The sequence below is a fragment of the Osmerus eperlanus genome, chromosome 14 (genome assembly GCF_963692335.1).
Source record: "Osmerus eperlanus chromosome 14, fOsmEpe2.1, whole genome shotgun sequence".
In the NCBI taxonomy this organism is placed as follows: Eukaryota; Metazoa; Chordata; class Actinopteri; order Osmeriformes; family Osmeridae; genus Osmerus; species Osmerus eperlanus.
This window is the reverse complement of record NC_085031.1, coordinates 6222158-6241398: the sequence shown is the minus strand read 5'-3', so window position 1 is coordinate 6241398 and position 19241 is coordinate 6222158. Positions and strand designations below refer to the sequence as shown.

The window sequence follows — 19241 nt, the reverse complement described above, 5'->3', positions numbered from 1 at the left end:
TCATGATGTTAACCACCATAGATTTAAATACATTCTATTTTTATTGGTCCAATATTCAAAATAATTTGAGGTAAAGAAAATTGCATCAAAACAACAGATGTAGAGGTTATTATTCAAATATGTTGTTATTTCAACATCAAAATGTACATGATTAGGAATGCAACAGTAAACAATGCACACGTGGGGGCTGGGAAGGAGGGAAAGGTTAAACGGGCTGCGCTTGGCAAAGAAAACCTCAAGGTGAAAGAGTAGAAAAAACAGAAACACACAAACGTACACACAGCATGTATACAGACCTATATAGCCAGCACACAGCACAGTTGCCCTTGCTTTAGTATTATAAACAGTGCCCACACATATATACACACACATACCCCTGTCAGAAAACCCCCGGTCTTCACAACCACACCGAATCGCAGGTGAATAGAAAAATAGGGAGCTACATATTGCCATTTGAGCAGGATTTGAACTTTGGATGTTATGTCCCCCTCCTTCATGCGGTCTGTGTGAGAGTTTATTAATTGTTAACTTCATATTCACCACTGACAACTTAATGACACATCTGTAGCTGCCTGGACACTCAACACAGGTGTAGCTGATAGAGGGTGAGGAGAAAGTAGCAGGAGGAATAGATACACTCGCACACACACACACACACACACACACATTGGTCAAGTACAACTCAGGTGCAAACCAAGTTCCAACACCTTATATTTTTCGTACTATACTGGAGTTTTGATCTCTAAGTATTTGACCAAGACATGCGTGTTTCACATTTGGTCCATCTCATCTCCCAAACTACAAAGAGGAGCATATATAAATGTTAGCAGGCACAGCACACACTTAACCTGTGGCCAGCAGATTGCTGTACTTAACACGTCCAGTCTGCAGTTCTACATTTTAGACACCAGGAGGCAGACACTCCCACATGTCCCATGAAAAATGTAATGTGCTCGTCACCTTGACAGAGGGGTCTCTCTGAGTAACATTGTAACAGTGATTCAACAGTTAGAACTCAAAAACAATGGTTCCCCAATTGCATAACTCAAGCTTCTGTTGTAGAACGCAAATCCTAAATTTACCCAGAACCAGAATAGCCTGCTCTCGCTCCACAATGTAGGCAGTACCTTGGGGCTTGGCTGGGCTGGGAGCTGTAGTTCCAATTACAGAGGAATGCAGTGATAATTAAAGACAATCTAAATATGAAACAGCCAGAGCAGAGCAACTGGTGTCAGCTCAGCACAGGGACTGCTAGATGCTAGCTACAGACAGTGGGCCAACAAGCTGACAGCCTGCAATGCTAAGCTAGAGCTAGCTGCTGGCTAGCAACACAGACAAAGAGTTGTCAACTGTCATACCAATCCCTTGAGAGACTCTTTTGACTGTATACCGCGCTGAAATAGCAGGCATCAGTCTACAGGAGCATTTTGCACGGGGACTTGTGTGTTTGTTCAAATTAAGACTATTATCTGCGAGCATCTTCCTCCATCGTGCAGACCAGTTTTCTGTACAGGTTTGAGAAAAGGAAAACTATGAGAAGTGTTTTCCATCTTTGGCAAAAGATGTACTTCATCTTCACTGACTTCAGGGTCATTGGCAAAAGTTAACTCAGGAGAAAAACAACAAAAACATGTAACTGAAAACCTATACATATTAGATGCCCGTCTCTCTCTCCCCCGCCCACCTCTATCTTTCACTTTTTCCTTCTTACACTTCCTGTTCCTTTGGCCTGTGTTATCTGCTCCTTGAGCATTATTGGTTGATTGGCTGTCAGACAGACAGTCCAAGAGAGGAAGGGGCGGGCATTGGCTCCCAGTAGAACCAGTCAGATGAGAGAGCTGAGTCTGAGGGCACCTCACGTCTGTGTCGTAGACACGCTCCTGTCCAGCAGGTGGAGACACTGGGAGCTGGAGGCAGAACCTCCTTCATCGAGAGTATCTGAGAGACAGGAAGTCCTGCTCCTCCTCTGTGCAGGAAGTTGAGAGTGAAGAGGAGGTGTTCGGGGGCAGGAGGTCTCACATTCAGTTGATTTCTGTTTTCTTCTCCTCCTCGTCCTCTTCCTCCTCCTCTTCCTCCTCTTCCTCTTCCTCTTCGCCCTCCTTCTTGTTATGTAGTAGTGGAATGATGGACTCCCATGACGCCTGGCACTGAAACCCAGAGAGAAACAACAACAGGCTCAAAATCCAACCCAGAGAGAGACCACAACATGGTTGACATGTGGGCTGAGGAGGTGGAGCCAACGGGCTAACCTTCTGGTAGAACTGGATGTTTTTATCGGCCATCCCCGTGAGCAGCTGTCTGAAGTCCTGTCTCTTGTTGCTCTGCCAGCGTTCCCAGTCTGCCTTCAGGTCAGCGTTGAAACACTCCAGGCGGTCCTGGCATTTCTCCACCTCGACGGGAACCTGCAGGGGGACACACAGCACTGAACTACAAGACAGGAGAGGAGAGGAGAGGGGAGGGGAGGGGAGGGGAGGGGAGGGGAGGGTCATACCGGCAGTCCCTCGTCCCTCCGCAGGGCTGCAGCCTCCAACCTGGCCTCGTACTCTGCCTGCACCTGGTCCCTCTTCTTCAGAACATTCTAGATTCCAAACAGCAGCAACACACACCTTGTAAGAATCTGAATAACTACTGCAAATTGAACTGGCTTGTCACAGCAATTACACTTGAATGGTTTGATCTGATAGAAACATTTATTTTCCGGATAGAATCGACACTCTGTCTCTATGACCCAACACTGTCCACTCAGCCAGTTTGACTATTATCTCTGTGGTTCAACACTAGATCTCTGGCTGTGTGTGTTGTAATGCTGTCAGCATGGAAACAGGAAGTGAAATGAGTCTACATCCTGTACACTGAGGGTCTAAGGTTACAAAATCATGTCCATCACATATGGCCAGGAAAACCCAAGAGGAAGCAGGCCTAGTTCAAACTCAGGCGTCACCAAATGAATTGTTGAGGGACTTTTTCACAGTAGGATTTAAGCATTGCACAAGGATCACATTCAGAAAGACTGAACACCGCCACTGCCAATGAAATGATTGCATGTGATTGGAATGCAGTGTCAGGTGTCAAGTGTCAGGGAGGAATAAAAAGATGTCCAACAATGATAGCTACTAGTGGTTAAACACCATTCTGGAGAGGGAAATGCTTCATGCATGGTCACCATGGACACACTCCTACCTTCATGGAGTCGATGTAGAGGACGTACTCTCGGAGCACGGGCAGGAAATCCTCGCTCATGTCCAGCGTCAGTTCCTCCAGCGCGCTGCCGCTGGTGGCCACGGAGCCCGCCACCCCCTCCAGAGGCTCCTGCAGCTCGACCTCCGACCCCGCCCAGCTGGAATAGATGGGCCCATACTCCCTCAGCTCCACCAGGTACTCTGAGGACAGAGGACAGAGGTCAGGGTTCAGGAGGCAGAGGTCAGGGTGTGGGAGAGGAGTGGAGTGGAGGCCATACCTGACTGTTCTTTGATGATCCTCTGAGCGATCCTGTCGATGGTTCCCAGTTTTTGGGTGAACATGTCCAGGTAGTCTCCCATGGAGATGAACTCGGGCGGCCGCGCCCGCAGCTTGTACCCCCCCGTCACGTATTTGACAGACTCCCCCATCTTTGTCAGTAAGGCCAGGCCCTGTCTCTTGTTCAGGTCCTGAACACACCAGCACAGACACACATGCATCATTGTTTATTACACAGCATTAATGCCTCGCAGCCATCCAAGTATGACCTGTATAGGAGGTAAATGATACACTGACCTTGGAGGAGAGGAAGGCATTTAGGTGCTGGTTGAAGGACAGGACAGGATGGTCAGCCACACGCTTCAGGAATTTGTCGAGCGCCTTCCTTCTCGTCTCCACAAACTCCTCAGAGAAACGGTCAACCACGCCTTTCACCACAAACTTCTCTGGAAGAGGCTGCAAGCAGAGAAACGAGAACCAAGTTCATCTACTCATCACCTTTAAGACAATAGGTTATAGGTTACTGGAATACAGAGTGGGTTCAAGGTTTTATATCCACAACAGTAATTGAGTTCCCGTGCAGAATATAGGTTCTAGTTTCAGTACCAAATGTAAGTGGTAGGTTCTAGAACTGGAGAACAGGAAACTGGCCCCAGACTGGAGAATAGGAACTTACAGGAATCAGGTGTGTGGACTGAGTTTCCTCCAGCTTGTTTCTCAGCCAATCAAAGTCTTGATAGCGTCGCCTGACAGAGTATTCTGGGAGGTTGAATTCCACCCGCGTCGTCTGAAAGCACAGGGAGACAACAGTAAGACAGTAGTTAAACTCCATGCCTACTTCTAGAGGAAATAGCTAAGATATATCTTCATTCCTGCAGCTGCAAGTGCACTGCTCTGGTAGAGCCTCTCCCACAGAATCTGCTGGCACATCGGTGTGAGAGACAAACTCAATTTGCACTCCTTGTCTAGATCAAACACTACGGGTGAGTGGTGCTGAGGACCTTGGTCGAGACTCGGTAAGTGATGTACGTCTCCATGGTGGACACGTGCTTCTTGGGGTCGTCCACGGTAACGAACAGGTCACGAGTCTCTCCGTCAGGGTCATCATCCAGCTGCAGGCGGTTCAGGAGAGAGGATGATGAGGCGGGGCTGGAGGTCTCGACCGGCGTGCCATTGGGTAAGCTTAGTTCCTAGGCGGAGAGAAGCGAGGGAGGAATGTTCAGCTCTGCATCACCAAGGGAAACAAAAATACAAACAAAGAAGCGATAGAATGTTTTCTCTCTTTTTTTATTCTTCGTTCTTGCTTCAGTGAACACTGATTCTATTGTTTGAGGTCTTGCTTGATTCTGTCTCCGACTGTTCAACAAATGTACAGTATTCCTCGTCTGTCAGCTACCCCACTAAGTGCAGCGTCGAGACATTCTCTGCTGATGGGGAGATTCTAAGCTACATTTCATGATGTTGCCAGCCAGGACCAAGCTAGCAGTAAGCCTTTCCTGCTGCCTTGAAGCAACAAAACAGAGAGACAATATGGTTAATGGTTAACCAGTCTACATACATAGCACTGATATGACCTACTGGTGCACACATACAAACAAACACGCACACACGCACACACACTGGTTTCTATTATGAAAATGTGTTTGTATAATAAAGCCATGCAATAATGTATTATTATACACTGTGCATTATGATTATACTCCGTTGTGCAGCTGGTCCCTGTGGATGTCTTACCTTGTCCCCAGCGCTGGCGGTGTTTGCTACATCTGGACTGGGTGTGAGAGCGGAGTCTTCCGCGGAGAGAGGGTGGCAAACCTCCTGGATGGGTAGCTGCCCTGACGACGCCAGTGATTTAGGAGTGCCAGCACTCATTGTGCGAGCGAAGAGGAACCAAAAGGGATTTTTCGATATGACAATCTCTATCTTTGTGGTCAGGCCCGGACGGAGTGATTTGTTTGAAGATTATTCCAGCGCTGTGTGTCAGATGGTACACCCGCTGCTGGCTGCACACAGCTGTCAGCTGACTCGGACTAAACAAGGTAAAGGCGGCCACAACAAAGAATTTAATTTCCTCTTCTTCCACATTTTTCAAAATAAAGGTCAGTGAACTAACCCGTTTTTATACAATTTAATGTCCAAAGTAAACTCTTTGAGTCAAATCATTAATCAACTGTTAAAATGGTAGGTATTTTGGGGTTAAAAATTATGATAGCCTACTGGGAAAACTGTAGCTTTTCTTCCCCCTCAACATGGGGATGAAATGGATTCAAGAACATGAGAGGTATCTGAATATGCAATAATACTGGTATGTAGCCTATATCGTCAGCACGGGTGTAAAATGACTTTTTTTATTGTATGAACTGATTTTATTGTTTTATTAAGACTTTTGAGTAAAACAGTTTTTAAACCATTTCTTATAGAGGTGAAAGAGGGTAGAGTAGGGTGCTCAACTTAGGTACTAAACTGCTATTTACTAATCAAAGATTCACTAATGCAAACGTGAGAAACCATCGGCCTATAATAAGTACTTAACAAATTAACTGACCATTATACTGACACTCTTCTAAACTTCTCCAAACTCCCACAAACTTGTTGGTATGCTGATTGCTGCATTGACTTTTGAGAGGTCAGAGTAAAAAAAAAAACGAAAATAATCAGAACTGTAAAAAATGTTTTGAGTTAGAGTTAGTCCTACTCAGATGAGCTATTTTCAATTTATTTTGCGCCACACATTAGTTAACTTTTTAGGCCCCACTCTTATTTTGAAGTCAAATTTCGCAAAACCGGAAGTGCTTTTGAGGACTTCTGAGGCCAGTTTCTCCAAGTCGATCCACGTTAACCAGAGTCGGAAGTGAAATAGCAGTACCCGGTAGTGAAACAAAATGCTGCATATATCACGTGGTTTTATTGATAGTGTTAGACATTCTCTGGTGTTACGTTGTGTGTGGTAAATAAAAGCTAAACTTTAACGGCTAGCTAATCATGTAAGCCTAGTGAGATATCTGGTATGGTCTGCCACCGATAAAAAGACATACATCAGCTCATATTTAGACTCCTTGTCTTTCATCTTAGCCTCATCCAGCCCAGGCAGTAACGCTAGTTCTTGAAGTAGAGCTGCTGAGCAAAACTGCAGACACAAATTGACATGGCCGCAAATCCTCCTGCTCAAGGTAGGTATCGCCAAGACAACCGATTCCAAAACGTCAAATTGTGCCCCCACTATGTTTGTTGACAACTAGTCTAAATATATTTGATTTTGATCAAAGGTTTCCAGAACAAAAACCGCGTTGCCATATTGGCTGAACTGGATAAGGAGAAAAGGCGCCTTATTCAAAACCAGACCATTAATCCCGGAGCGAGGTTTGTAGATTTGTAGACTCACACCTCTATTTTGAAGACACAGACACATCTATAGAAACGTCACGTACATCTGTTTATTCAGCGAGAGTCGCCTAACCCCCCCCCCCCCTTCTTTAAATGTTTTTTTCTCAGTATCCCTTTATCAAGACCAGCAGTAAATAAAGACTTTCGAGACCATGCAGAGCAACAGCATATTGCAGCCCAGCAGAAAGCTGCCCTTCAGGTAAGTCTGGTCTCACAGGTTAGACAGGAAGTAAATGAGTTTTGACTATAGGTTTTGATAGATGACACCCCTTGTGGGAATATCCATATCAGTTATATTTCACTCCATCTATGAGCCGGTCAGAACCTGGTGCCTAGGGTCAGGGTTAATTTGGCCTGTGGCTGGAGAAGACTTCTGATGGGTCAAAGCAATTTTTGCATCTTTGATTTATTCATTATTATTGAGTCTTATTTATTGTCTGGTGTTACTCTCTCAATGCTTATTAACTCCAGTACCTAGACAGGAGGTTTGCCAACATCGGCAGATTTGTAGTTCTACTGTAGTAGGTGATCCTGCATTTGTGTTGCAGCATGCTCACGCTCATTCTTCCGGATTCTTCATCACCCAAGATTCGTCCTTTGGGAACCTCATCCTGCCAGTTTTGCCTCGACTAGACCCCGAAGGACAATGAGGAGTGGGGTGGGAAGGGGGGTTGGGAGATGAGAGGTGGTGGGAGAGACTGAGGGAGAGGTTGGGGGGGATGTGACACGTGTGGATTATGTTTTGCTTTTGTAATGTTTTTATTAAGGCATATTCAATTTAAGATCAAGTGAACAGTAAGTGTACTACCAATGCTATTAAATTTGAACACAGCTTCCAGCTGACATATTTTCCCAAGCACTTATTATTCATTGGTACTGTATACATTTATCATTTCATCATTAAACACCATCATATGTAGGTCAGGCATTGTTTTTTGAATTATCTTCTAAAGGTGTGGGTGTAACAGTCAAACAAGTCCTCAGGCTTTTAGGTGATCTGATTGTAAAACATGAGGGCCAGACAAGCTACAGAATATTCAGAGGCTGAAGGTCATAACCAGGCTTTCAGTAGTTAGCTGGGCTCGTTTGTAGATGTCAATGGTGCCGAGCCTGAGTATTAAAATCAATCTGAGAGAGTATGTACCATGGAGATCTGCAAAGAAGACCTTTTGATGGAAAACAATATATTGATTTGTCATTTCATTTGACTTCAGTGTCTCTCAAATCTTACTTTTTCATATGCCTTCTGCTTTCCCACTGCTGGTAACAGCTTATGCATTCTGCAAAGTGGCCTCAGAAGGATGTGTTAGTGTTAAACAATCTCTGACTGCAGATGGACACAGACGCCCAGAAACTCTAGAGAACAAAACACACACACACACAGCTCGGACCACACCAGATCACAGCTAAAAGTGAACATGCAATTACAAAAACACGTGGGAGATTTTACTGGACTGGGGATCTCTAATAGGGATATATACATGATTAAAAACAACATATCTTTTTCACATAAATATTAGTGATTATGGTGAATATCTTTTGTGCCCAACAATAAAGTTCAGGGTTTTGGTTAGTCCAGGGGTTAGGGATGCTGGGGCAGAAGGAAGGCTGGCTCATAGTTGCATTCAACTATCAATAACATGATAGTCAAATGTTGAGTGATTGAGTTTAAACCAGACTTTAGGGACAGCCAGGCAACAGATAAAACAAATGACCCCATCTGAACAGGGTGATGCTAAGGAGACATTCCCAAGCCCCAAACCTCTCCTCCCCACAAGCTCCTGGCATTCTGAACCACACGTTCCAACCCCAGGTCCAAGCCCATTAGACCAGACCAAGGCAGGCACACACTACATACTCAGGCCCAGACCTCTATAAGTCCCCCCCTAGTCTAGCCAGTTTGAGGTACCCAGCCAGTCAATGGTTTCGGACCTACTTGCTGACAATTGGCAGCAGGTCTCCTTTGGCCTTCATGCTCTTGATCTTGGCTTTGATGTTGTCGTCCATCGCCTGCCGGCATCTGTGGGCATAGTGTGCCAGCGTCTCCTCCTTCTCATCCCAAGGCGCCAGCGCGTGGAAGACCTCGGGTGCCGCCAGGCTCAGCTCAGCAATGGCTGCCGTGCGGGAGATGGTGTTGCGGTCCACGCCCACGCGGTCGAACGCCACCTTCATGGACACGCTGCGTTTGAACTCCTGGAGCGCCGCCATGTAGCGGGCAATCACGCCGACGACGTTCTTCACTGTGGAAGGGAGACATGGTTAGAATGCAACTCCTGACCCTGGAAGAGCTTAGGGTGTAGGAGTTAGGGTGTAGGGGTTAGGGTGTAGGAGTTAGGGTGTAGGGGTTAGGGTGTAGGAGTTAGGGTGTAGGAATAAGGGTACAGGGGTTAGGGTGTAGGAGTTAGGGTACAGGGGTTAGGGTGGAGGAGTTAGGGTACAGGGGTTAGGGTGTAGGAGTTAGGGTACAGGGGTTAGGGTGGAGGAGTTGTGGGTTGAGTGTAGTAGTTAGGGGGATATGATGTAAGTGTGTAGGGTACAGGGATTATGGTGATATGATGTAAGTGTGTAGGGTACAGGGATTATGGTGATATGATGTAAATGTGTAGGGTACAGGGATTAGGGTGATATGATGTAAGTGTGTAGGGTACAGGGATTATGGTGATATGATGTAAATGTGTAGGGTACAGGGATTAGGGTGATATGATGTAAGTGTGTAGGGTACAGGGATTAGGGTGATATGATGTAAATGTGTAGGGTACAGGGATTATGGTGATATGATCTAAGTGTGTAGGGTACAGGGATTAGGGTGATATGATGTAAGTGTGTAGGGTACAGGGATTATGGTGATATGATGTAAGTGTGTAGGGTACAGGGATTAGGGTGATATGATGTAAATGTGTAGGGTACAGGGATTAGGGTGATATGATGTAAGTGTGTAGGGTACAGGGATTAGGGTGATATGATTTAAGTGTGTAGGGTACAGGGGTTGGGGTGATATGATGTAAGTGTGTAGGGTACAGGGATTAGGGTGATATGAGGTAAGTGTGTAGGGTACAGGGGTTGGGGCGATATGATTTAAGTGTGTAGGGTACAGGGGTTGGGGCGATATGATGTAAGTGTGTAAGGTACAGGGGTTGGGGTGATATGATGTAAGTGTGTAGGGTACAGGGTCTTACTCCGGACGCGCGTGTTCTCTCCGTCCCTGTTCCTCTTGCTCTTCAGGCCTCTGTGGCGATCCAGGGGATGGAGCTCCACCTCCTCAAAGGAGTCGAAGAGCACTGGCGAATCGAAGGCCGCCTCCTCGACAAACGACGCCATGTGGGAGCTGCCCGGCTCCATGTGATTGGACGAGTGAGCCCTCCTCTTCTCTGGAGGGGCAGCGAGAGAGGACAGGGAGAACGTGACGACACAGACAGGGGATGTGTGTGTGTGTGTGTACTGTACGCACACGCGCGTAGCGTGCAAAAAACGGTACCTGGACGCAGTTGGTCCTGCAGGAAGTCGCAGATGAGCTCGGCCTTCTTGGTGAGCTCCTGCTGGAGCAGCTCCTTGTCCTGCTTCAGGCTGCTGATCGTCTCCCCCATCAGCTCGCTGCGGCTCCTCTCCGCCTGCAGCAGCGCGCGCAGACGCTCGATCTCACCCGGCCCCGGACCCGCTGCGGCACACACACACACCCACAAACACAGTTAACACACCCGAAATAAATGGAGCATCCATTTCGTTTGAAGGGGTTGGAGACCACAACCGTGGTCAGTGTTGCGGATGCGTCTGATGTCGTGGTGCTCGGGCGTCGGTCTGACAGACAGGTACCTGCTGCTTCTCCTGTGGTGTCAGTGCTGCTGGCCAGAGTTTGCGCTGCCAGCTCCAGCTCAGGTTTCAGTTCCCCCAGGCCTGTTTCTCCAGCCCTCAGCAGCTCCTCAGAGCCCAGGAGGAGGTCACCGGGGCCGGGGCCCACCGGCCGGGTCTCCCTGGAGAGGCTCATGTTCTGGCTGGGCCCCGAGCAGAGCTCCTGGTGTATGAGTGAAGGCTGGGGTGCCAGGCCACAGGCCAGCTTGGCTAAAGAGGTGTTAGGGGCGGATGGGCAGAGTAGGGAGGAGGAGGAGGCGGCAACCAGACCGTCTCCATCCCCAGAGGAAGGCTTGGTGGGAAAGCCGTGTCCCACATATGGCCGGGCGGAGGCATTTGTGGCCTTTGGGTCCGAGTCGGTTGCTGGAGCTTGTTGGCCGTTAGCCACCATGTAATAGTCCTCAGACACCTCCAGCTTGATCCTCTTCACGGCCTTGTCTTCTGACCGCAGACCCCCTGACCCCCCCGGGGTGCCCCCCCTCTTCCTGGCAGGGTGCTGAGGCTCATACTCCCCGTCTTCATCCGTGGCTGACGACTCGCACGCCGTGTCGAACAGGTTGCTGCCAAACTCCTCCGTGTTGTCGTCTGCCTCCGAGGGCTCACTACAGTTGGAGAAGTCACACGAGTCCCTCGTCTGGTTGCTCCCCCCTTTGGCCTTCGAGGCCCTGGCCAGGAAGCGATCACTGCCGGTGCCGGTCTGGGGCCCCGCCTCAGAGAGCATTCCCCGGTTGTCCTGGTAACACGAAACCCGTTCTTTCTGCCCTGGCCTGCAGGAGGAGGTCAGAGGCCAGTGGTAGGCGTGGCCGGCACCACAACCCCACATGGCGGTGAGGTTGCTATGGGAACCCTCGGTGAGGAGGTGTTTGAGGCCCGGGATGAGGCTGCAGATTGTGCCGTGGCTGTGGGCCCAGCGCACCAGCTTAGACAAGTTCTCTGAGGAAGTGTGCAGGCAGTCCTCCATCAAGAGCTCCTTTTTCCTATGAGGGGAGGGTCGTAGAATAGACAAGGTTTTTTGACAATACAATCACTTCAGAGCTCACGAGCCAGACCATGCTATGCTATGTTTAGCTCATGCTGAACTTGGCTGGGATGTCCCATCGTTAAAGACTGGGTTGCCATGGTAACAGCAACCCAAGCTCACTTTGCAGCTAGCTAACATTAACTATCATTCATTATATGTTATAACCGTAAATTATGACATATAATAAAACATTTGACTATGTTATAAGTTATAAAACAGTATGTGACCCCTAACTTGCTGTTTATAGTTTCCAAATTCGAATGTGGAAAATTATTATTTTTGACTGGTATTGATGCTGGTAGTGGACCATTTAACTTCTAGATTCTAGAATCTTTGGACATACAAACCCTCGCTGAGATGCATACAACATTACTGAAGAGTGTGCTGCTAGCCTGTTGGAATCACGTCCAGTTACAGTTACCTGGCTAGCTAGCCAGCTAGCTAACTAACAGTAAGAGGTAGACGTGTGGTACAGATTATATTAGAGATTTCCACCAGCCTACCACCGCTGTCAACAACTGACATCATTAACCTAATCTATAACCGACAAAATACAACTATGACTCGACCAACTAATTTACACCATCACATCAGGTTGTCAATGAGATGGGGCTAGGCTACTGTACCAGTAGCTAAGTAAGATGGTAAGATTGAGAGTCCGAGCATCATCGATGGCATCAATACAGTCTATGCATAACACATCACGCCAGTCACAGCTAATGGGACTAGATACCTACCGGGCAAGCATTGTATTCCACACCATTAATATATGATCACACAATCAATTTGTTACCTATCACAACGATATACTGTAGCAAGCTATCTCATATTATGTTAGATGCGTGGTAGCATAGCTAGCTGGAACAAAAGAACCCTGCTTGGAACAGTAGGTAGACTAGAACGCTAGCTAGCACTAATTACGTGACGATAGCCAGCTAACTAGCTAGCGTACCTAAATCTGTTAATGCAGTAGCTTAGTTGAAACAAACTATAACAATAGTTACCTTTGCTCTGTGGTAACTGTTTATTTCCTCTGTAACGAAAAGGAATAACTTGCCATTTACCCAGATGTTTTCTTAAAGATTTGCTAATAGTAAGACTGACTCACGCACTAAAAGGCAAACAGGTCGTTTATTTCCCAAATTATATAAAAAAAACACCTTTGCCGTTCACCGGAAATATGGAGGACATTTAATTACGTCACGAGTTATTAATAAACTAATAATGCTAATCGTCATGTAACCAAGTGTTATAGCTAATTACATAGAAATGTACTTGTGTATGAATGTGTACAGTACAGCCCTTTAAAGCATTCCTGTAAGTTCATCCCTTTTCACCCAGTGGTCTTCAATATGCATCAACTGCAAACTAACAGTTTTACAATTAGAGCACTTTATTTATTAACAGAAACTGCATGTTACAAAAGGCAGACAATTTGCTTCCCACACATTCAGATCAAACTGCACATTCTCGCAGCATTGTCATTGACTACAGCTTGGACTTCTGCATCATGGACATCATCTTCTCCATCTTGATGGCCATTGTCATGTCTCCCTTGATCCTCAGCTTGCCAGACATGAAGGCCATGGTAGGCTTTAGTTTGCCTGAGAGGCCAACAAGAGTGCAAGTGTTACACAAGTGAAAGTAAAAGTGAACTAGCAGTGCTGCATCAGTGTTTAACTGTGCTCCATGAGTGTTGGATTATGTTTGAGTGATGATACATTTACATTTAGTAATTTAGCAGACGCTCTTATCCAGAGCGACTTACAGTAAGTACAGGGACATTACCCCGAGGCAAGTAGGGTGAAGTGCCTTGCCCAAGGACACAACGTCAGTTGGCATGACCGGGAATCGAACAGGCAACCTTTGGATTACTAGCCCGATTCCCTCACCGATCAGCCACCTGACTCCCAGTGATACACGACTGGAAGGTCTGCATTGGGCTTGGGCTGTTTAGTCTCAGTAAAAGCTATGTTTTGATGTTACAACTTTCCAAAATAACTTCTAGCTAGGTCTCAAATCTGCTCACCTGCGAACATCTTGCTGAAGTCAGCACTGTCCATGCTCATAACCACATCGGCCTTGACTGGGGGTTCTCCTTGACCTGCGCTGCCTGCATCATTCTTCAGGTCAATATACCACACACCTGGGTGCTCCCCTGAAACACACACACAGAACATCAACCAAAGTGGGGTCTACTTTGGGTGAAGGGTTTGGCTGCTCCTTACATGATCATGGGCGCTGAAAAAGTCTCTTGTACCTGTAAGTGTGAGTCTCACCTGACAAGTCGAACTTGTAGACCCCTTGCGTGGTTTTGACCACATCTGGGTTAAGCACCCCCTTGATGACCTTGAAGGTGTCCTCTATGGGCCCTCCAGATCCCAGGGCAGGCTCACTGCTGCTCTTCCCACCTTTGAACACAGGGGTGGCACCTGTCGCCATGGGAACAGGAGAATAGGCTCATGAGAGGATACAATACGTGAACTTCCTGACAGTGACAAGGATGATGATCGCATCATTACCCCATAAAAAGTAATTCTAGTCCAGGGGTTCTAGATCTGAGATTTTTGGAATGAGGTTCTAGATCTGAAATTCTAGGTGTGAAGTTCTACGTATTAGGATTTTAGACAGGGTTGTACACATTTCACTCTCTGGGTTGTAAATCTGGCGTTTTTCCCCAGTCTGGGTGTGGCTGTGTTTGTGCTCACCATGCTGCTCCATGTGCTTGACCAGGTCCTCCGGCTCCTCGTCCAGGAAGAAGTCTGGCAGTAGAGGGTGGCCTGAGGACAGAAGAGCCCCGTCAGACTGACTCTTCACAAGATCCTGAACATCTCACTCAAGGTGGAACACCAGAACCCACCTGGGGCCACTGCGTAGCTGTCAAAGTCAGTAATGCCCTCGTTCTTTAGAATGTCCTCATCGATGGCAAAGTTTCCAGTGAAGCTGGTGGGCTTACAGAACATGGAGTAGGCTGCATCTGACATGATTTCCACCTTCCGGCACTGTTGACCTATCCCGGAGCCCCCTAGCATGTCCATAGCTGCAGTCTGGATGGCTGGAGCACATCAGGGTAGCAGTCAGGGTCAGCCAGATAGCTTACATGACAACACAACACAGGACACCATGCAACACTGTGGGAGAATCCACTAGCATGCTACCTAACACAACTTGGCAGAAAATAAAACAATCTACTATCCTTGTATGCCTTCAATTACTCCAGTCCTGTCCATTGATCTCTAGGAGCAGGTTAGCATTCACTGTTCACCTCACCTGTCTTGGGCCATAAGGCGTTGACTGCGATGGATCCCCTGAATTCCTCGGCCATGCCCAGCACACACATGGACATCCCGTACTTGGCCATAGTGTACGCTGGCAAAGATGGAGCAGCATGTTAATGATGACAGCTACAGCAGTTCTTTTTGTAGATGGATCCCATAGATAATACAAGACTGACCAGCGAGAGAAGAGAGGGTGCTATGTAGGAGAACCCTTACTGACCTACAGGATTAGGGTTCTAGGCAGAAGAGCCCTTGGTGACCTACAGGAAGGGGGTGCTTGGTAGAACTCATAATGACCCACTTGAAGGAGTGTTAGGTAGGGGACTCTTACTGACCTACAGGAGGTTCTAGGTAGGAGAACAGGGCTGACCTGTGTGGTTCTTGAACCAGATAGGGTTGAGGTTGAGAGGTGGGCTGAGGTTCAGGATGTGAGGATTTTTACTCTTCAGGAGGTGGGGGATGCACAGCTTTGACCTGGCGGAACACAAGGGTCACATGTCACTAGATTGGCACCACTTTGTTTCTGACCTTCGAAGCCTCCACAACACATGAAGGACTCTTACATTCTCAGACCGGATGCTTATACACCATGCTCTACATTAAAGCATATGGGTGATCTCGCATTCACTGTTACTGCCCAAAAGTCTATGGAATAGCCCTTTATGCGTCCCGTCTTGTCAAATAGGCGTTCCGCCCCCACCCCCCAGGAGCGCAAATCCGGGTGCCGCCCCCCGAAACACAACACCGACTTATGACGTTGCGCGGTTGGCGCCCTCTGCTGGTAGTGTGTGAGGGTTAATTAATGGATGCACTTGGGAAAATGCCGCCCCCCTCTTCATGCCGCCCTAGGCGGCTGCCTATGTCGCCTACAGGAAGGACTGGCCCTGCAGCTACGAGCTAAGCACTAACCAAGTCATCCAGCACATATTTGACAACTATTAATGGGTCTTAGGTGTTATCCTAATTGAACTCACGCTGTCACTGAAAAGACGGTTTGCTTGAGATATATCATATCTACTGTACACGCAATGCTCCCTCGGACAGGAACAGTATACTCACGTGAGGTAGGTGCCCCTGAGGTTGATTCCCAGCATGAGGTCCACCTTCTTCATGGGTGTCTCCAGAGTCCCAGTCAAGTTTATGGCACTGGCATTATTTACCAAGATATCAATACCTGCAGGATAGAGAAATCACCAGTGTTACACAGTGCATTAATCGTAAGTGTACAATAAATACACCTAAGACCAGTAATCCATGAGCTGTGGCTAACTCGGAGGCCTGCAGAAGGGGCGCTGCCATGTGAGATTTAAGCCTACTTAAGAGGACTGTTGCCCTCACCTCCAAACTTTTGCACCGCCTGCTCCACAGCTGCACCAATCTGCTTCTCATCTCTGACGTCCACGATGCAGGGTAGGGCCTTGCCCCCTGCTGCCTCGACTGGAGCACACAGACAGGGATTGGAGTTACTAACAAAACACTAGATACACACACCCCAAGGGACACATACAACTGAAGCCCCAAACACACACACAATCCTTCGCATAATCACATGCAAACACACAACTCACTTTCCTCTGCTGCTGTGTAGATGGTGCCAGGTAGTGTGGGGTGGGCTTGGGCAGTCTTAGCAGCGATGACAATGTTGGCACCATCCTTGGCAGCCTTCAGCGCAATGGCTTTGCCGATGCCACGGCTGGCCCCAGTGATGAAGAGGGTGCATCCTGCTAGTTTACTACAACACCAACACACACAGGTGATGCTACTGTCTGCAAACATATTCTTCACATATCGAAACAGACTAAAATAGGGCCCACTTCATTAAACTTGTAATCAAGTATTATTATTATTATTATAACTATTATATATTAATACATGACAATCGGTGAAATCACAAGGGTTAGCAGAAGAGGGCTCGCTAACCAAGGGCAGAGGGTGACAGCTGCCCTGCGCCAACTTGGAACATTGTTCAACCAACTTTTCCAAAGGTCGTCATGATTCCGTCAGCAGGCTGCCACCTATAGTCCACATACCACCAATCTCTATGCTTATATGGTTTAATTCCAGTTACGTAGCTAGCATTACCTAGCGAATTTAAGGTAGATAACTTTTGAGTAACAGTGGGTGAGTGGCATGTTATTGTCTGAAGCTATCATGTACTGTTTAAAAAACTTTGTAATAATCAATGGCAGTTCAAATTGATGTAAAATGTTTCGATAGACGTGCTAACTAACGAATTCAACTCACCCTGTGTTTTGCAGCATTATTGAGTCGCAAGATCTCTGCAAAGGTTTCGGTGCTAAGTTGGCGTTCTAATCAGAGCGAGGACGACCAGCTACTAACACTTCTTGCGTTAAAGAGATCAAAGTTGAAAGGCTTACCAGAATATATACTTGCAGGTAGAACAATAGCGTCGCAACACTGTTACCAACTAGTTAGCAATGCTAGCCTCCACTGTGTGAATGACAGCGTCTATGGCCTTTCCCCCAGTTCAAGATTGTATTAGGAGGACAGCGATCAGGAAGACCGACTAGATCCACTTCCGTTTTGGAATAAGACACCCAAGATTCACGAGTTTAAGATCAACAATCTGCGCATAGCCACTGGACATATACTTGTTTTATTATTAGTCATATCAAACCACGTCACTGTGAAGATTGACAATAGCTAACATCTAATATCCTCTGTTAGAAAATGGGATCGTCTTGTACTTGTCACGATTATCACGAATATGTAACATATAACTTGACCAGTCTTGACCAACTTGACAATATATGACACTGCTGCCACCTGCTGGAGCCAAACATTTCGGTATTCTAATACGTATGTCCATATTGAACCAAATACAATACACATTTTACAAGGCTGAAACTTGTTTAGGAAACATTCTGACACATTTAATTCAAAATAGGAGAGCTTCACAAAACTAAAATTATGATCTTGTTCAACAACAACGTAGTTGTTAATCAAAGAACAAACAAAACTTTCTTCTGAAACTATTCAGTCTATTCCAGATAAATGAAGACTATTCCATGTGAGCAATTGCCAAGAAACTGAAGATCTCATACAACACTGTACTATTCCATTCACAAAACAGATCAAACTGTCTCTAACCAGACTAGAAGGAGAAATGGGAGGCCCGGTGCACAACTGAGCAAGAGGGTAAATACAACTCAGTGTCTACTTTGAGAAACAGACACCTCACAGGTCCTTCACACGCAACTTCATTAAACAGTGCCTGCAAAATACCAGTCTCAACGTCAAAGGAGAAGAGACTTTGAGATGCTGACCTTCTATGCAGAATTGCAAAGACAAAGCTCTCTCAGACTGGCCAGTAAAGAGAAAAAATTAAGGTGGGCACAAGAACACAGACACTGGACAGAGGAAGACTGGAATAAAGTTATATGGACAGACAAACCCAAGTGTGAGGGGCTCGCATCACAAAGAAGAACATTTGTGAAAAACAAACTAAATGAGAAGATGTCGGAGGAGTGCATGAGTGATGGGTGCTTTGGGGGTGGTAAAGTAGGAGATTTGTGCAGAGTAAAAATGATCTTGAAGAAAGAAGGCAATCACTCCATTTTGCTACCCCATGCCATACTCAGTGGTTGGCATTTGATTGGAGACAATTTCCTCTTACAACATGACAATGACTCAAAGCACAGCTCTTAACTAGGCAAGAACTACAGTATATAAGTAAGGAACCATCAGCTGATATTATGTCTATGATGGAATGGCCAGCACAGTCAGTGGATGTCAACCCTTTTGAGTTGTCGTGAGAGCAGCTTGACCATATGGTACAGTAAAAGGGTTATACGAATACAATCTGATTTGAAGCAAGAAAGCAGACACCATTCAAACATTAGTGAGGGTGGAACCAATCCTGACCAGCAACAGACAAACTGTTAAAGCTACATTCCTTACCATAGGGCCTACTAGGTAGCATTCCTCATCTGTGGAACTCTTTGACAGGTATAGCAGAGTTAAAACTGGTAAAACTAGTGGTCAAATTCTTTCTTTTTAGCTGGCTTGCTATTCTTTTATGATCAAACCAAAGGACGAGTGAGAGAGGAAGCCAAGCGCTGACACATGAACACTTTAAGATGAAACCCCTTAAAAGGAGAATGAGATGCTACAATTCCCCCAGAAACAGTGTTGAGCTCGCACATCCAGTCTTGTCTATGGATCCCACCTTAACAACAACATCCTTCTTGGCTCTCGCAGTGACATGTGAGAAAACACCAGTGCCAAGGAGGCGT

At 46.7% G+C, this 19241-nt stretch overlaps 4 protein-coding genes across 5 annotated transcripts; 1 reads left to right on the top strand and 3 right to left on the bottom strand.

The window, feature by feature from the left end:
* Nucleotides 1-92: 92 nt before the first annotated feature.
* snx30 (sorting nexin family member 30) lies at nucleotides 93-5490 on the bottom strand. Its single transcript, XM_062477996.1, has 9 exons — nucleotides 5191-5490; nucleotides 4458-4646; nucleotides 4133-4243; nucleotides 3754-3912; nucleotides 3458-3647; nucleotides 3181-3380; nucleotides 2492-2578; nucleotides 2250-2402; nucleotides 93-2147 (listed from the first exon to the last, which is right to left on the bottom strand). Exons 1-9 carry the CDS (start codon nucleotides 5326-5328, stop codon nucleotides 2022-2024), a joined length of 1353 nt encoding a protein of 450 aa, XP_062333980.1. The 5' UTR covers nucleotides 5329-5490; the 3' UTR covers nucleotides 93-2021.
* An 837-nt stretch (nucleotides 5491-6327) lies between these two features.
* On the top strand, nucleotides 6328-7696 carry inip (ints3 and nabp interacting protein). The gene is made up of 4 exons (XM_062477651.1): nucleotides 6328-6626; nucleotides 6723-6816; nucleotides 6949-7039; nucleotides 7389-7696. Exons 1-4 carry the CDS (start codon nucleotides 6602-6604, stop codon nucleotides 7488-7490), a joined length of 312 nt encoding a protein of 103 aa, XP_062333635.1. The 5' UTR covers nucleotides 6328-6601; the 3' UTR covers nucleotides 7491-7696.
* On the bottom strand, nucleotides 7613-12844 carry LOC134033473 (uncharacterized). Of its 2 annotated transcripts, none has more exons than XM_062477649.1 (5): nucleotides 12712-12844; nucleotides 10651-11663; nucleotides 10316-10495; nucleotides 10017-10208; nucleotides 7613-9080 (listed from the first exon to the last, which is right to left on the bottom strand). In XM_062477649.1, the coding sequence occupies exons 2-5, from the start codon at nucleotides 11645-11647 to the stop codon at nucleotides 8773-8775; spliced, it is 1677 nt and encodes a 558-aa protein (XP_062333633.1). In that variant the 5' UTR covers nucleotides 11648-11663; nucleotides 12712-12844; the 3' UTR covers nucleotides 7613-8772. The 2 variants fall into 2 exon arrangements, with proteins under 2 accessions (XP_062333633.1, XP_062333632.1); XM_062477648.1 differs by lacking the exon at nucleotides 12712-12844 and adding an exon at nucleotides 12445-12595.
* Nucleotides 12845-13076: 232 nt separating this feature from the next.
* hsdl2 (hydroxysteroid dehydrogenase like 2) lies at nucleotides 13077-17584 on the bottom strand. Its single transcript, XM_062477650.1, has 11 exons — nucleotides 17230-17584; nucleotides 16554-16717; nucleotides 16324-16422; nucleotides 16045-16159; nucleotides 15356-15459; nucleotides 14978-15076; nucleotides 14568-14762; nucleotides 14416-14487; nucleotides 13987-14139; nucleotides 13737-13865; nucleotides 13077-13311 (listed from the first exon to the last, which is right to left on the bottom strand). Exons 1-11 carry the CDS (start codon nucleotides 17244-17246, stop codon nucleotides 13196-13198), a joined length of 1263 nt encoding a protein of 420 aa, XP_062333634.1. The 5' UTR covers nucleotides 17247-17584; the 3' UTR covers nucleotides 13077-13195.
* Nucleotides 17585-19241: the final 1657 nt, after the last annotated feature.

Coding starts and splice junctions, on each gene's coding strand:
- snx30 (XM_062477996.1), bottom strand. CDS start 5,328: ATGAGTGCTGGCACTCCTAAATCACTGGCGTCGTCAGGGCAGCTACCC. Junction 4,647..5,190: donor CCGCCAGCGCTGGGGACAAG/GTAAGACATCCA, acceptor CTCTCCGCCTAG/GAACTAAGCTTACCCAATGG. Junction 2,579..3,180: donor TCTACATCGACTCCATGAAG/GTAGGAGTGTGT, acceptor TTTGGAATCTAG/AATGTTCTGAAGAAGAGGGA.
- inip (XM_062477651.1), top strand. CDS start 6,602: ATGGCCGCAAATCCTCCTGCTCAAG. Junction 6,817..6,948: donor ACCATTAATCCCGGAGCGAG/GTTTGTAGATTT, acceptor TTTTTTTCTCAG/TATCCCTTTATCAAGACCAG. Junction 7,040..7,388: donor AGCAGAAAGCTGCCCTTCAG/GTAAGTCTGGTC, acceptor TTTGTGTTGCAG/CATGCTCACGCTCATTCTTC.
- LOC134033473 (XM_062477648.1), bottom strand. CDS start 12,470: ATGGTGTGGAATACAATGCTTGCCCG. Junction 10,496..10,650: donor CACCACAGGAGAAGCAGCAG/GTACCTGTCTGT, acceptor TGTGTGCCGCAG/CGGGTCCGGGGCCGGGTGAG. Junction 9,081..10,016: donor AGAGAACACGCGCGTCCGGA/GTAAGACCCTGT, acceptor TCCCTTCCACAG/TGAAGAACGTCGTCGGCGTG.
- hsdl2 (XM_062477650.1), bottom strand. Junction 14,140..14,415: donor CAAGCACATGGAGCAGCATG/GTGAGCACAAAC, acceptor CCATGGCGACAG/GTGCCACCCCTGTGTTCAAA. Junction 13,312..13,736: donor CTTCAGCAAGATGTTCGCAG/GTGAGCAGATTT, acceptor TTGGCCTCTCAG/GCAAACTAAAGCCTACCATG.